Below are 17,656 nucleotides of genomic sequence, written 5' to 3'. Positions count from 1 at the left end.
ACTCAACCCTTCTGCACAAATAATAAACAAGTAAGGAGATAACGGATCCCCTTGCCTCAAACCCCTTCTCGGAATGATAGGGTCCGATTCAGAGAAGCCACCTATACTTGTATACTTGACCGTAGAAATGCAGGTCATGATCAAGTCAATAAACTTATCATTAAAACCCAACCCCTCCATCGCCTGCTTAACAAAACTCCAGCGGATTCTATCGTAAGCCTTACTCATATCGATTTTTAAGGCAGCAGAACCATACTTCCCTCTCCGCTTCCTTTTCAGGTAATGCCCTATCTCATAAGCGATAAGAAAATTATCAGTAATGAGTCTATTCTCAACGAACGCACTCTGATTCTCAGAAATAACAATTGGCATTAGCTTCTTCATTCGATTAGCCAAAACCTTGGCAAAGACTTTATACAACACATTACACAAAGAAATGGGCCTCCAGTCTGACATCACCTCCGGAGCCTTTTTCTTTGGAATAAGAGCAATAACAGTATCATTCAAACCCTCTCTTAAGTTACCACTGCTGAAAAACTCCCGGCATGCGTTAACAACACCATTTCCAACCACACCCCAGTGATGTTTAAAGAATGCGGGATTGAAACCGTCTGGGCCTGGAGATTTGTCGTTGTGCATGCTAAATACTGCTTTTCTCACCTCTTCCGCCATAACAGGACTGTTTAACAAATCGTTATGATCCTCCCCTAACCGCTGCTCAACGGGTAAATGACCAGTAGGGTAATCTTCCACATCAGAGAATAAATCCGAGAAATACTTGTTAACAACAGAACTGATCTCTTCTTTCGAACTCCTCCACTCGCCATCCTCTCCGCGAATCCTTCTCATACTGTTCTGCTTATTTCTTGATGAAGCTGCGTTGTGAAAAAACCTCGTATTGGCGTCACCTTCACTTAACCAATGGCACTTGGATCGCTGTTTCCAATAGAGTTCCTCTTCTGTTAGAATACTGTGAAAATCACCTGACAACAGATTATATTGGTCCATACTAGCTTGGTCATCGCGATTTTGGAACTTACCTAGCTGTTTTCTCACCTCATCAAGCCTCTTCTTGAAATTTGGACCATTATCACCTGCCCAAGACTTCAAATTCTTCCTAACATTATTAAGCTTTTCTACTATATCAGAACTGTCCACATTATTCCAACTGTCCTTGATAACCTGTCCACAATCTTTTTTTATTATCCAAGAATTGTTGAATCGGAAGACCCGCTTCCTTTCTTCCCTAAGGTGGCGATGAACTGTCAAGACAATGGGAAGATGATCCGATGTAGACGTCTCAAAATTCTGAACAGTTGAATCTGGAAATAAATTCATCCAGTCAACATTACATAACACCCTATCAAGCCTTTCTTCCACTCTGGAATTCAAGCTACGACCACGATGCCACGTAAATTTATATCCGGAAGCCCCTAAATCCTGCAATCCACTGTCCATCACTGCCTTTCGAAACCCATTAAGGAGCCAACTCGGGTACAGCCCTCCACCTCTCTTCTCCTCCAGCTCTAGAATATCATTAAAGTCACCCATTACGCACCACGGTTTGTCATTAACAGAACTGAGATTCGCTAACATATCCCACGACTCTCTTCTCCTAACCCTCTCCGGCACCCCATAGAAACCAGTAATACGCCAGCTTTTCTCATCCACATCCCTCACCTCTATATCAATGTAATTTTGACAACTCCCCAAAACAGTAACAATAAAAGGGGATTTCCAAAGCATAGCTAAACCTCCCTTCCTATTTACACTGTCAACAACATGCACACCATCAAAACCCATAACAATTCTTAAAGCATCAATACGAGCTAAATTAACAAAAGTCTCAGACAAAAACAAAAAATCGGGCTTTTTATTCTTGACCAGATCACGCAGGAACCTAAGTGCACGTGGGTTGGCCAGACCACGGCAGTTCCAAGCTACATAACTCATTTCTCTTGGCAGGCCCCATTAATAAGGCCCACCGGACTATTACATTTTGGGTCGATAATCATATCATCTAATTGAAAATTCGGCCCAACAATCGTAGCATTCCTTCCCTCGCCCCCGCTGGATCTTTTTCTCTTTGGGTCCACCGCCACCTCATCCAAATCTTCATTAAAAGTAATCGCTGAATTAAAGGGTTGAGAAAATCTGGAAGATTTGCTAGAATCCCCCACCACCAAATCCAGAATCTTACCATCTACAGCTCCTTTAACCACTGAAATGCCTTTTTGAAATTCAAGGATTTTTTTTGAATTTGAAATCAGCAGATTTTCAGCCAACCTTCCATTGATGCTGTCCACGTCACCATCTTCTCCACTCGCAGCAACCCTAATTGGGCTGTTCGATCTCAACCACTTTCCAGCCGAACTCACAGTGACTTTCTTAGGATTAAATCGCAATGAAGCTCCATACGGCATCTCCTCTTTCGGAATCGGATTTGCAAAGAATTTTGCACAGAACTTCTCCGAGTGCCCTAAGACACCACAATAAAAACAGAACATCGGGATACGCTCATATTGAAAGCTAACCCAATTCCATGCATTCGGGCTACGCTTCATCTTCATCCTCCTCTTTAACGGACGACGGACATCCAATCTAACCCGAATTCTCATAGAACTCCCACCTGTGACACTTGAGAGTCTCTTGTCATGGCTAACAAAAGTCCCCAAGAAATTTCCAACATCCTCTCCAAAATTACTAGTAGCAAAACCCAATGGAATATCCATTATATGGGTCCAGAATTCAGCTTCCCACAGCTCGACCTCACTCGGCAGTTCACCAATCACCAGCTCTCGACACAGGAGTAAATGGAATTCAAACGTCCAAGGACCGTCATCTAAAACTCTTCTCATATCAAGCTCATGGAAGAACTTGAAAGTAAACAGATTAGGAGCTATCTCAGTGATACAGACCCCCATGATAGGCCTCCAGATGGGAGGGAGAACATTTTTCATAGCCATGCAATTCACTGTTTTGTCCGTCAGAAAACGACCCACCAGACACCACTTAAACGACTCATCACCACCTACAGATGCTTCTCCTGAGAAATCCAAACCTCCCTCTTCCTCTTCTAAAATGGGTATATGATTCTCCATAATAGAAAAGAAAAAAACAAACTGAAAAAGAACTCAGAAAAAGAACTATGAAAACCCTAACCCTTCACAGCAAAAAGGTTGAACGTGCATGAAAAGAAGAAACGTAATAGGTTAAATAGACAGCCAATAACAGATTAATACTTCACTACCCCCACAAACCCTAGAAAATTAAATGGGAAACAAATCAGCACTGACAACTGCGCCTCACTAACTACAAGAAGATTCTGTTTCCACTAAACCACCACCCTTGCAATCAAACCAGTAACAAGATCCAGTCAACCAAAGAATACCACTTGTCGCCAAGCCCACGGCAAAGCACAAGACATACAACTTGCCACTTACAGTGCAAGACAACCCTTTTATAATGGTGTTAATTACTAAATTTTGTATAAAAAATGGATGTACTATTACATCTCCCATATCTTAAATCCCATGAAAACTTTGGAATATGATAAGCTGGAAATGGAAATTTTGCTTTTAGGTTGGACAATTGTAATGAGCTGAACATGGGAGGCTTCATGATCACCCCCGGCAGAGGACATTCCTAGGCATATATTTACCGGAAGAAAATGTTTTGTTCACGCTGTACCTCCAATTTCTAATATGGGAAGTCGATGAAACCATATCGTACCTTATATTCCTTTTCATTCTCATTCATCGTATTTCCTTATAGAAGTGCCCCTAACAATCTTATTAGTCCATCTACTTTGTTTAGCATGCAGAGCTTAACATAAATTCATATTCTCTTAAAAATTACTAAATTATACATTTGAAGCACTTTCATTTATTTTAGCTGATGATATGTTATAGCCCATGCTAAAAGTATTGTTTCTAGTTTTTGATTCAAATTTTAATATATAATTAAAAGGCTTCATAGTTAAATAAATTCAAATATTTATAAGTTGTTGCAATTGTAATTAATTTTTAATTTTTGTAATAATGTCCGGATTTTATTATTTTGTTGCAATTCTGGAAAAAAAATATTCATCAATTTAATTATTTCAATTTTTAGTTGAATTTATAAATTAACTTTGTAATTAGCAAAACTCATTTTTCAGATTCAAAATTTGACTTTTTTATATTTAAAAAATTAAAAATAATGTTAAAATCTAATTTTAAATTCTCTAATTTTTCGGTGGTTGAAGTAAAGGAAACGAGTTTGAAGCTAAAAATGACCAGAACCAAATAAAACTAATAGATATTGTATTGAGGCAAAATATTAAAAAAAATTAAATTGATTAAAAAAATGGCTTACAAAATGTCAAAATTAAGGCGTTATTACAAAAACGAAAAGCTTTGGTTGAAATTGTAACAACGCGCAAATGTTTGAATTTATTTTACTATTAGGCCTATTTAAAATTATCTATTATATGGATAAATTATTTCAAATATTAAATTTAAAAGAAAATTCGTACAATTAGTACGTACACTAAACCTGCGAAATTGGGTTTAATTAATAAAAAAAAGGAAATAACATTAAAAAATAGCACAATTAGTACGTACACTAAACCTGCCAAAGTTTTATTATTTGAATTTCTTACATGTTCAAGTACAGCTAGCTGAGTAATAAGCTCGATGTCAACTACTATTATGAATTAATTCATTGAACAGTACAATACAAGGATGAAATATGACCCTCAAAACAAATTCTTTATACTAAACACATCAACCAACTAAATTTGTTAGGTTAATCTATGCTAGTTATGAATACATAAACTTAAACTCAAATCTCCAAGATATTTAGTAGAAAAATTAGATAGAAAAAAAATTCCAATTAAAAGGAATAAGAAAGAAGAAAGTAAGAATAATATGGCCAAACTCATTTTTCGGCTCATGTACTTTAATTTTTATTATTTAGTCCTTTTTAATTTTTTTTTATTCTCGTTTATGTACTTAATTTATTTTAAATTTCTAGATCATTTTTTAAATAAAAAAAGGAGTGTGCAATATATTCATTGTAAAATGCGCGCGAGACCGAATTCAAAATAAATAAATAAATAAAAATATATAAGTACATGGACCTATTGAATTAAAAAAATATAAAGAAAGGACCAAACGAATACAAATTCAAAAGCATAGGGTTTTTTTGGTCATTTTTGGCATGGATATAATTAACCACTTAACGGCGATTGAGCTACACGTTCATAATTTATGTATATAAAAGGACCTATTAAACAAACAACAAATAATGTAAGGATATATTGAATAATAAACTTTCAAGAGGAACCAAATAAACAAAAAAAACTGAAAGTAATTATTGATGAGTTAAGAGGATCTACAATTAATTTTGTTGAAGATTCAACATATACAATACAAATGAAAATATGTTGCCTTGGATTTAAAATGGCCCCCATTTATTGGCTCAAAATTTATGAAATATATACACTCTAATTTCATGTTGGTTATTTTCAAACAAAAAAAGTTCATGTTGGTATCAATTATGTTCTTGAAAAGGCATATTTTCCTTTCTAAATTGAATAACTTTTAACTATAAGGGGAATTGAGAATTGTTTTACTTGGCTCATTTATTTACGTACATTTATGAAGAATAGGTACCATCTCATTAATCAATAACACCACTGCTATGAATTTTCAAATATTTTTTTTGTTTTTGAAATTTGTATTAAAATTTGGAGGTAAGTAAATAGTCTAGTATAACTAAATTAATCAAACTGTTTGGTCAAGTTCAGCTAATTTTTTTAGTTAATTAATTAATTTGATAGGTCCAGTTTGACTAACACAATTTTTTAGATTGGCCAGTTTATGAAATTTGCTAAATATTTTATTCCATTAATCGAATTAAAAGACTAATTTAACCAGTTTAATTTATATGTTTAAAAATTGGATAAATTAATGTTAATTAAAATTACTAATTTGCTCGGTTTGATTAGAAATATAAAATAATTTAGTTTTAACTAAATCGATAGGAAAACCAAACTTTTACTCACCCTATTAACCATTCTCAAAGATGGAAATTTGGTATGCATATTTAGTAGGTGTCCTCCCTAAAGGTAAGAAAGAAATTTAATGAAGGGCCTGTCCTATAATATGCTACAATCAACTTAATAGGCATTTAAATGGCAAAGCAAAACAAAGGGCATCAACCTTGCATGCTAAACTAGTATATAATTGGTGCAATTTCTCATTGTTTAAGCACTTGCAAAATATTTCTTTTCATTGCTGCTTTCTTTTGCTAGCAATTGCAAGGTCTTTCCAAAGATGGTGTCAATATTAGGGCACCATCTTATGCTATATGTTTTTATCATTTTCAGCTTCATAGTTATCACTGTAGTAGCTGAATCTGATGGTCGACAATTAAATACTCACGGTAAATCACCGCTACTACCATCCACAACTCCTAACGATAATAGATGGTTTTCATTGTCATCCCTAACGATAAGAAGATCACCACCGCCACCGCCTAGACTCAGACCGCCTCCGCCGCCGCCCAGACTCAAACCGCCGCCGCCGCCGCCCAGACTCAAACCGCCTCCGCCGCCGCCCAGACTCAGACCGCCTCCGCCGCCGCCCAGACTCAGACCGCCTCCGCCGCCGCCCAGACTCAGACCGCCGCCTCCGCCGCCCAGACTCAGACCGCCGCCTCCGCCGCCCAGACTCAGACCGCCGCCTCCGCCGCCCAGACTCAGACCGCCGCCTCCGCCGCCCAGACTCAGACCGCCGCCTCCGCCGCCAAGACTCAGACCGCCGCCTCCGTCGCCCAGACTCAGACTGCCTCCTCCGCCGCCCAGACTCAGACCGCCTCCGCCGCCGCCCAGACTCAGACCGCCTCCTCCGCTTCCCAAACTCAGACCGCCGCCTCCGCCAGCGCCAAAACTTCCACCATCACCGCCGCCAAAATCTCCTATATTACCACCATCTTTGCCTCCAAAACGTACGCCTTCATCATCACCACTACCACCACCAGAATCTCCGATATTACCACCATCTTTACCACCAAAACGTCCACCTTTATCGTCGCCTCCACCATCTCCAATATCACCACCACCAAAATATCCACCATCATCACCACCAAAATCTCCTACACTACCGCCGTCTTTACCGCCAAAACTTCCACCTTTGTCATCACCGCCACCATCCCCGGTATCACCACCACCAAAATATTCGCCATCATCGCCGCCAAAACGTGCACCTATGCCACCTCCATCATCTCCAGTGTCACCACCACCAAAATCTCCACCACCATCGTCGCCAAAATCCCCTACATTACCACCATCTTTACCACCAAAACGGGCACCTTTGTCATCACCTCCACCATCTCCAGTATCGCCGCAACCAAAATTCCCACCACCATCGCCGCCAAAGTCCCCTACAATACCACCATCTTTACCGCCGAAACGGGCACCTTTGTCATCACCTCCACCATCCCCAGTGTCGCCGCCACCAAAATCCCCACCACCATCGCCGCCAAAGTCCCCTACAATACCACCATATTTACCGCCAAAACGGGCACCTTTGTCATCACCTCCACCATCCTCAGTGTCGCCGCCACCAAAATCCCCACCACCATCGCCGCCAAAGTCCCCTACAATACCACCATCTTTACCGCCGAAACGCTTACCTTTGTCATCACCTCCACCATCCCCAGTGTCGCCGCCACCAAAATCCCAACCACCATCGCCGCCAAAGTCCCCTACAATACCACCATCTTTACCGCCGAAACGGGCACCTTTGTCATCACCTCCACCATCCCCAATGTCGCCGCCACCAAAATCCCCACCATCATCGCCGCCAAAGTCCCCTACAATACCACCATATTTACCGCCAAAACGCGCACCTTTGTCATCACCTCCACCATCCCCGGTGTCGCCGCCACCAAAATCCCCACCATCATCGCCGCCAAAGTCCCCTACAATACCACCATACTTACCGCCAAAACGGGCACCTTTGTCATCACCTTCACCATCCCCAGTGTCGCAGCCACCAAAATCCACACCATCATCGCCGCCAAAGTCCCCTACAATACCACCATATTTACCACCAAAACGGGCACCTTTGTCATCACCTCCACCATCCCCAGTGTCGCCGCCACCAAAATCCCCACCATCATCGCCGCCAAAATCCCCTACAATACCACCATATTTACCGCCAAAACGGGCACCTTTGTCATCACCTCCACCATCCCCAATGTCACCACCACCAAAATCCCCACCAGCATCGCCACCAACGTCCCCTACAATACCACCATCTTTACCGCCAAAACGCCCACCTTTATCGTCACCCCCACCTTCCCCAGTGTCGCCGCCACCAAAATCCCCACCATCATCGCCCCCAAAATATCCTACATTACCACCCTCTTTACCGCCAAAACGTCCACCTATATCATCACCTTCACCATCTCCAGTATCACCACCAATGAAATCTCCACTGTCATCACCGCCAAAATCTCCTACATCACCGCCAAAATCCCCTACATCAATGCCACCACCACCATTGAAAACTCCACCGTCATCGCCCCCTCCTCCACCCTCTCCATTTTTGCCAATTCCAATAAGAACACCGCCTCCTCCTCCACGCTTTCCATTTTGGCCATTTCCAATAACAACACCACCTCCTCCTCCACGCTCTCCATTTTGGCCATTTCCTTTTCCATTTCCTAATAATTCACCACCTCCACCAAAAACTTAATAGATATTTCTAAGTATTTTATTGGAACCACTAGTGATGAATACAAGGCCTAACTTATGACTAGCAAGACTAGAGAATAATAATCATATGAAATATTTTAAATAAATGCACTAATGTATTCTGATTGTATTAAAATAATATCACAGAAATAAAATATTATGTTTATTTTACAAGTTACCAAGTATTGTGATTTACAAACTTTATGCAAGTTTATTCGTGATCATGTTATGTTTCCATGTATTCAAACAATGCATATAAACCATATTAAAAAATACATACATTTCCTTGCTTTCACATGCTTCGTAGATAAACAAGACAACGGTTAAGAGATAACACATCTTTGGCTTGTGGTTTTTTCAGCAGGGAGATACAGTTAAATTCAATCTGCAGTAGGAGAAGTTGGCGCTCCTCATCTAACGCATCCCTAATAAATTTAATCCTAAAATAAATCCGAGATAAACTTTTTAGGTATGCTTAAGGTAATTATTGAAATTAACCTACCCGGCTCGAATGGGGATTAGTCTGAATGTGAAAGGTTTAAAGGTGTCGTCTCATAGTTGAGACCCGTTCAGGACACCTCATGTACCCTGTACCCAAAAAAAAAAAAATTGCGCCCATTTATTGGCTCAAAATTTATGAATTAATACACTCTAATTTCATGTTGATTATTTTCAAACAAAAAGAGTTCATATTGGTATCAATTATGTTCTTAAAATAGCATATTTTCCTTTCTAAATTGAATACTTTTTCAGGACCATAATATTTATTGTATTTGAAAATTTTGTTGGGTCCATAATATTTATCACTTTAGAATATCAGAAGAGCATTAATTGCTATTTTTTTATATTTGCTCCCTCTTAATTTATTGAAAGAATACAAATAAAAATAATAGTCATAAATGTAAACAAGTTTCAATATAGGGCTAATTTAATAAAAATGTTTATAAATTGAGCCATATTAATTGTTTTTGCAATTCTTATGTCAACGGCAAATGACACAAATATTATGAACCGGAAGGAGTAATTTTTATACTATAAGGGGGATTGAGGATTGTTTTACTTGGCTCATTTACGTATATTTATCAAGAATATGTATCATCTCATCAATCAATAACACCACAGCCATGAATTTTCAATTTTTTTTTTAAATTTATACTAATATTTGGAGATAAGTAAATAGTCTAGTTAAACAAAATTAATTGAACTGTTTGGTCAAGTTCAGCTAATTTTTTTAGTTAATTTAATTAATTTGATCAGTCTAGTTTGGCTAACACAATTTTTTCAAACGATTAGTTAATCAAATTTACTAATTATTTTATTGCTTTAATCAAATTACTAGACTAATTTAGTCAGTTTAATTCATATTGATAAATTATTTTTGATTAAAATTACTAATTCGCTCTGTTCGATTAGAAATATTAAATCGATTTTTACTCTCTATATTAACCATTCTCAAATATAGAAATTTGGTATTGCCACTTGAGTAGGTGTCCTCCCTAAAGATACGAGAGAAATTTAATGAAGGACCCGTCCTATAATATGCTACAATCAACTTGATAAGCATTTAATGGCAAAACAAAACAAAACAAAGGGCGTCAATCTTGCAAGCTAAACTAGTATATAATTGGTGCAATTTCTCATTGTTTAAGCACTTGCAAAATATTTCTTTTTATTGCTGCTTTCTTTTGCTAGCAATTGCAAGGGCTTCCCAAAGATGGTGCCAATATCAGGGCACCATCTTTTGTTATATGTTTTTATCATTTTCAGCTTCAGCTTCATAACTATCACTGTAGTAGCTGAATCTGATGGTCAACAATTAAATACTCAAGGTAAATCACCACTGCTACCATCCACAACCCCTAACGATAAGAGATGGTTTTCATTGTCATCTCTAACAATAAGACCGCCTCCGTCTCCGCCTCCACCTCCGCAATTATCACCGCCAAAATCTCCTATAATACCGCCATCTTTGCCGCCAAAGCGTCCGCCTTTATCATCATCGCCACCATCGCCAATGACACAGCCAAGATCTCCTATACTTTCACCATCTTTACCGCCAAAACGTCCTCCTTTATTATCACCGCCGCCATCCCCAATATCAACACCACCAAAATCTCCTACAGTATTACCGTCTTTTCCGCCAAAACGTCCACCTTTATCATCACCATCGCCATCCCCAATATCACCACCACCAAAATCTCCACTGTCTTTACCACTAAAACGTTCACCTTTATCACCATCACCGTCATCCCCGGTATCACCGCCGCCCAAAATTCCACCATCATCACCGCCAAAATCTCCTACATTACCACCATCTAATTTACCGCCAAAACGTGCACCTTTATCATCACCGCCACCATCCCCGGTATCACCACTACCAAAATATCTACAATCATCGCCGCCAAAATCTCCTACATTACCACCATATCTACCGCTAAAACGTGCACCTTTATCATCACCGCCGCCATCCCCAGTATTACCACCACCAAAAATTCCACCATCATCACCGCCAAAATCTCCTTCATTACCACCATCTTTACCACCAAAACGTCCATCTTTATCATCACCGCCGTCATCCCCAGTATCACCGCCACCAAAAACTCCACCATCATCACCACCAAAATCTCCTTCATTACCACCATCTTTACCACCAAAACGTCCACCTTTATCATCACCGTCGTCATCCCCACTGTCACCATCACCAAAATCTCCACCATCATCACCACCAAAATCTCCTACATTATCACCATTTTTACCGCCAAAACGTGTACCTTTATCAGCTCCGCCGCTACAATTACCACCACTATCGCCGCCGAAATCTCCTACATTACCACCATCATCACCACCACCATCTCTGATATCACCACCAATAAAATCTCCATCATTATCACCACCAAATTCTTTACCAGTTTTACCTCCAAACCATCCATCATCACCCTCACCGCCTCTTATCTCCCCGCTAATTAAATCACCACCATCTACATCGCCAAAACATGCACCTTTATCATCGCCACCATTACTACCACCAAAAGGGTCGTTATTATTGCCACCATCTTTACCGCCTAAACGGTCACCTTTATCACCACCGCCACCTCCTCCTATAAGAGGACCACCACCACCTCCTCCGCGCTTTCCATTTTGGCCATTTCCCATAAAATCACCACCTCCTCCACGCACTCCATTTTGGCCATTTCCCATAAAATCACCACCTCCACCTCCACGCATTCCATTTTGGCCATTTCCCGTAAAATCACCACCTCCTCCTCCACGCACTCCATTTTGGCCATTTCTTTTCCCATTTCCTAAACAATCACCACCTCCACCAAAGCTTAATAGATTTTTCTAAGTATCTTCGTGAAACCACTGGTTATAAATGCCAGGACAGATTTCTTATGACTAGCAAGGGTATAGAATAATAATCATATGAAATTTTCTAAATAAATGTATTCTGATTATCTAAAAATAATGTCAGAAATAAAACATTGTGTTTATTTTCCAAGATAACTAGTATTATGATTTACAAACTTTATGCAACTTCATTCGTGATCATGTTATGTTTCCATGTGTTCAAACAATGCATATAAACCAGAGTCTGGCCATTAAAAAGTATATGCATTTCCTTGCTTTCACAGTTTTCGTACAAAAATAAGACAACGAGTTCAGAGATAACACAACATCTTTGTCTTATGGTTTAATCAAGCAGGGAGATAGTGTTAAATTTGATATACAGCAGGAGAAGCTAGCACTCCTCATCCATCGCACCCTTAATAAATTTAATCCTAAAATAAACCAAAGTTAAACTTTTTGGGTCTGCCAAGGTAATTATTGAAATTAACCTCTGACAGGCATCTATGACTAATCTATACTCCCCAATCTCAATTTGTAAGCATTTAGACATAGCTCACCACTAAATTACTTCCAGACCTAAACAAGCAAGAAGTTAGCAAAAAATGCACCTAATTAAAGCATTAAACATCTTATTTCAGCCGGATCCAGAAAGTATGTTCACCGCCGCATTTCAGAATAATGAGCCTTCTGCTGGCTGATTAATGAGTCTAATAAATCACATCGGAGCATCACTTGAAAATAAAAAAGGTGGATGACAAAGAAAGAAGAAAGAAAAATGAGCCATAGAAGTTGAAACACTCTGGAACCAAACACATCAATATTGGATAAACTCTGTAACTAAATTTATTACAAAAGCTAAGTGATTCTTTTCTACACCAGAAGAGGGGAAGCTGAAACAAGCAACTCCGTATGCAGGGAAAATTACCCAAAATCAAAACAATAAAACAGATTTCCTCTATACGTCCACCAGTAATTATTTCCTAATGTTTTGACGCATCACTGAACACATCCACATAACATATGGGGCAGGCCTGATTATAAAACAGATCATCAGGCGTCTGAAGATTTAGGCTGAAAACACAGGCACAAAATGCATTCTCCACAAAAGAAATAAAAAATGACATACCTTATTGATGCTAAGCCATCTAGTTCCGCAACCAACATGATAGGCATGTTTGCATGGAAGCATGATCCTCCTGTCACCTCGCTTATATTCCATTTGGCAAATCACACACCTGAAGTGCAACAAAAAGAAAAAGGATGAGCAAAGTGGTAATATGTAAAATGCTCCAAAAAAATTAGATGCGGTGATAATATATTATGGTCTCAGACTAAAGGCAAACCAAGATTCTGGTTTCAATATTCTAGTGGATTCGAAATTTATATTAACATGAAGAAATTCATGAACCAATTCTTCATGGTGAATGTAAAAATTACAAACAAAATAAACCATCAAATACCATGTGTAAGATGAAAGTTTAATCAATACCATATATACACACGCACTAGCCTAAAGACCCCAAACTAACCTTTCTTTTCTTGATTTCTTTCTACAGAAGAAGCTGCACTTATACTTTGAGACTGGAAGCAAAGAAATAAGTTCTTGGGAAAGACCACGACTTTGAGTTCCAACTGCCTCACCTAATTCTAATAATTCCTGAACAGAAAAAAAATTGAGTAAAAACCAGTATGAAAGTCAATGTAACTAAATGTGCATAACAATTGAGCATAAATAGTAGCCATCTACATCAAAGTGTTTTAGTTGCCAATACTTTTTTTCCAGTTGGACCTTGACGATTATGTCTTAAGAATTAATGAGCAAGCTACAATACTGCAAACAAGCCATTTCAGTTAAAATAACAGATTCCACATGCATGAAAGCCACAAAATGTGCATAACAATTGAGTAAATTATGTCTTAAGAATTAGGCCTTGTAAATTTGACAAAAGCTACAAGTAATCTAGGTGAAAATGATCAGACTTTCACTCAATTAGGAAAAACCATTTGTAACCTTCTTTATGCAGCTGAATTAGGATTGCTTAGAGCAGCATCTTGATGGAACCTCAACAAGCTGGAATACTTTTGCAATTTCAAATTTATAAACAGAAACATTAATCCACAGCACTGACTCTAAGAACCTCAAAGTGGATATGCCTTTAATCCCTTCAGGCAAGTAATATCCAAAACTATGGATATTATCACACCTCAGTAGATAAGTGTAAATATTAATATTGAAATGCAAGAAAACCACAGAAGATTAAGAAGTAGAGATCTATGCTCTAACCTCATAACTCATACTGTCAGGATCAACATTGTCTTGCCAAATGACCTGCGAAGTTATAAATTAATAGAATATATTAATTTGTCGATAACCATGGCAATATTAATTTGTCGATAACCATGGCAATATTAATTTTGTTGGAGGAATGTAAGGCAGATCAGAATATGTAGCATTTTTATTTTTTAATATAGATAGTACCGCATTCTACTCCCTACTCATTTATATTTATCTTTATAATTATGCAAGTACTCTGCATGTAATGTGTAAGGAATGTAGTTTCGGTAGGAGTAAATGCATTCGTCCGAGTCTGCGGATGCATACACAGCAAATGAGAAATGCATAAGAGCCAATTAAAATGAATCATATTTTAGTTTCTGTGCTCATTTTTCTAGCTTTTAGTTTTAAAACAAAGTAGCCTTATTAATTATCTTGCACTCCTAATCACCTGGGAAATTGTACCTTGGCCCAGGCGAATCTTCCGCGTATATCTGGTATACATACGGATGTCAAATAGGTTTTTGGTTCGGTTCAAAAGTAAATTTGTCAAAACTGGTAGAAACTGAACCAAATTGGAGGGGGGAAATTTATTTCAGTTTAATTTGTTTTTTTGGTTTTCCGAGATACAAGAACAATTCCTCCCTTTTAAGAAATTTTAAAAAAAAAAAATTATAATGTTAAAACTAAAAATTAAATTTAAACTAAATAAATTTATAGCGTACATTTAACAATTTTAACACATAAAGATCGAATGTTATTTTGTAAAAAGTTATAGAAAGGATGTTTTTTTGAATTTTTCAAAATCGAAAACCAAATAGAACGGAAAAATTTAAAATAAGTGAACTGAGCATATCCTTTTTGGTTCAGATTGGTGCACACCTCTAGGTATACATATTACAAAGCTAACAGTAACAAACCTGAAAATCTTGAGCATTCTGATGTCTTCGAGGACCTGAAAGTGAGGTAAGGTGTTAGAAACAAGGAAAAAGTTGCTCGGGTCCCAAATGAATGTGGTACATGTTAAGCCACAAGAAACTAGCATAACCAAATTTACAAGTGTGGAAAACATATATATCAATTGCACGAAGCTTTAATGCCATGTGTAACTGGATTAAAACTTAAGCGATAAAAACAAAATATCCTTAAATAGCAGTACACTGTTCTTCAGGTAGGACACAATCACAGACAGAATAACATTGGCAAAACAAACTAATAAATACATTGGCATTTTCTTTAAGTTTACTTAAACGCTAAACCGATCAGCTTCTAAATAAAACAAAAAATAGAAAAATTAAAGACGCCACATATTCAAAAACTTAATTAAGAAACAGAGCAAAAGAGAGATAACAATGGTGATAAGCTTGATTAATTTTCCTTCCAAGACATTTGCTCTCCCTCAATCTTATTCCCTTTAACTCTCCGCCCATTCACAGAAGGTTATGTAGACTATCATTTACCAAAGATAGTCAGACATTCCCTATACAGATTTAACAGCAATACGAACCCACAACTTACATTCCACGGGATCATTCTGAGTAGACACATTCTCATTTCCTCCCCATTCTGCATTTACTGCAGCAGTTGCTGGATTAGTCATTGTCGAAGAATTCTCTACATGCCTTCTATAGTCATTGATTTGTGGTCTGTGATCATGGACCTCATAAGCATGACTATGATCATAATACGAACCACTTCCAGGCTGAGACGTCCCAAATTTGTAGAAATTCGCATTCATAGTAGGGTAAACAGTTTCCTACAAATAAAAGTACGAACATTCAATGGCACTAATGATCTTTCTAACCATCATTACGCAACTCAAATACGAAATATCCGTAATTCAATTATCCGATCACTTAATCAAACAAAATGCGAACATAAGGTACCTGAATATGCGAAGCACCGTCAAAAATGAAATTCACATGTTCATAAGTAAGACCTTCAAAATATTCCATAAAGCTTCCTGCAGAATTATAAGGATAGCTAGTATTCGTATAATGAACCTCCATATTCGAGTTCCAATTCATCTCAAACCGCCTAATATCTGTCATACAAAGAACTCAAATTATTAAAAATTTAAAATAAAAAAACGGTTACAAATTCTTTTAAATCGAATTAAAATGTGAGCACACAAACCTGCACTTCGAAATTAAAACTAAAAATCTCACTCAGCACAAAATTGTCAACATCAATAAAACAAGTCCTGCAAAAAAATGATTAAAACAAAATCAACAATCCATGAACATCCGTGAATGTCAAAACGCAGCGTTTGATCCGATCAAACAGTACAATGAGATGATAATTAGCTGAAAAAACTTACCTAATTAGCTCACATAAAGAAAAAATGAACAAAACGAAGAAATTAAAGTGCGGTATCGCGTGAAGCAGAAGCGAAATTAAAGTGAAATGAGTGGATCAAACAGGGTTTATTTATATGAGGAAGAAGAATCAAAATTAAAAAACTAAAAAAGCAAATCCAAAAGAAAAAGAGAACAAAATTAAAGATTCTTTGAGCTAATAATTAAACTAAAACATACATACATTCAAAGATTAGGCATGGATGTACATACATACATACATGGAGAATGAATGTGGATGTGTTTTGTTTGAGATTAGGTTAGCTTTGGTGAGAGTATGTATGATGATCTGATTTTGCTCGTCTCTCTCCACGTTGATAGTTAATGTGTGTGAAACTGCAATGTATGTGGCGCCTTTATGCTGCGTTTCAGAGGAAATTATTTGGTAGGACTCTAACAGCGTTTTCCTGCTTATTTTAATGAGCTCAGCTGAGAGTGATAATGTTCTTTACAAATTAAATTTGTCCTATTAATAATTTAATATATTTAATTTTTTAAAATAAATATTGTTACTGATAACTATAAAATTAATGTAAAATTTATAATTTATGAAAGTGAAACTAAATTTATAATCTAGACGATTCAAAATGAAAATCACCATGTAAATTACTGACACAAAGCTGATTACGGTTCGCAAATCGACGATTCTAGTTCGGAACAGTCTGTTAAAATAATAGAACCAGTCGGTTAAGGAATTGATTTCATTCGAAAAAATTAAATTAATTTTTTTATAGACATTATATTGTATTAAGTATTTAGAGCTAATTCAATAGCTAAAAAATTGACATATATATAAATTAAATAATGAAGTAATATATATATATATATATATATATATATATTATTAATGGTTTAGAGCTAATTAGGCAATAAAATGGGAAATATTTGACTACTACATAAATTAAATATCATTTTAGTAAACATAGATAT

General features: G+C 37.3%; 3 protein-coding genes across 8 annotated transcripts; 2 read left to right on the top strand and 1 right to left on the bottom strand.

Moving 5' to 3' along the window:
• The first annotated feature begins 6,251 nt into the window (after nt 1-6,251).
• On the top strand, nt 6,252-8,924 carry LOC126671993 (uncharacterized). The gene has a single exon (XM_056105134.1). It carries the CDS (start codon nt 6,321-6,323, stop codon nt 8,745-8,747), a length of 2,427 nt encoding a protein of 808 aa, XP_055961109.1. The 5' UTR covers nt 6,252-6,320; the 3' UTR covers nt 8,748-8,924.
• Nucleotides 8,925-10,401: 1,477 nt separating this feature from the next.
• On the top strand, nt 10,402-12,295 carry LOC126671854 (extensin-like). The gene has a single exon (XM_050365662.2). The coding sequence runs from the start codon at nt 10,461-10,463 to the stop codon at nt 12,090-12,092; it is 1,632 nt and encodes a 543-aa protein (XP_050221619.1). The 5' UTR covers nt 10,402-10,460; the 3' UTR covers nt 12,093-12,295.
• Nucleotides 12,296-12,894: 599 nt separating this feature from the next.
• Nucleotides 12,895-17,121, bottom strand: LOC126671855 (E3 ubiquitin-protein ligase BIG BROTHER-like). Of its 6 annotated transcripts, none has more exons than XM_050365670.2 (9): nt 16,911-17,121; nt 16,506-16,572; nt 16,256-16,413; nt 15,888-16,125; nt 15,290-15,324; nt 14,379-14,423; nt 13,624-13,751; nt 13,221-13,329; nt 12,895-13,125 (listed from the first exon to the last, which is right to left on the bottom strand). In XM_050365670.2, the coding sequence occupies exons 3-9, from the start codon at nt 16,394-16,396 to the stop codon at nt 13,075-13,077; spliced, it is 747 nt and encodes a 248-aa protein (XP_050221627.1). In that variant the 5' UTR covers nt 16,397-16,413; nt 16,506-16,572; nt 16,911-17,121; the 3' UTR covers nt 12,895-13,074. The 6 variants fall into 6 exon arrangements, with proteins under 6 accessions (XP_050221627.1, XP_050221629.1, XP_050221625.1 ...); XM_050365672.2 differs by having other exon boundaries at nt 16,936-17,121; XM_050365668.2 differs by having other exon boundaries at nt 16,940-17,121.
• Between the last annotated feature and the right edge of the window lie 535 nt (nt 17,122-17,656).

Source organism: Mercurialis annua, linkage group LG3 (genome assembly GCF_937616625.2).
Source record: "Mercurialis annua linkage group LG3, ddMerAnnu1.2, whole genome shotgun sequence".
Lineage (NCBI taxonomy): Eukaryota > Viridiplantae > Streptophyta > Magnoliopsida > Malpighiales > Euphorbiaceae > Mercurialis > Mercurialis annua.
This window is presented reverse-complemented; position numbering and strand designations above follow the sequence as displayed.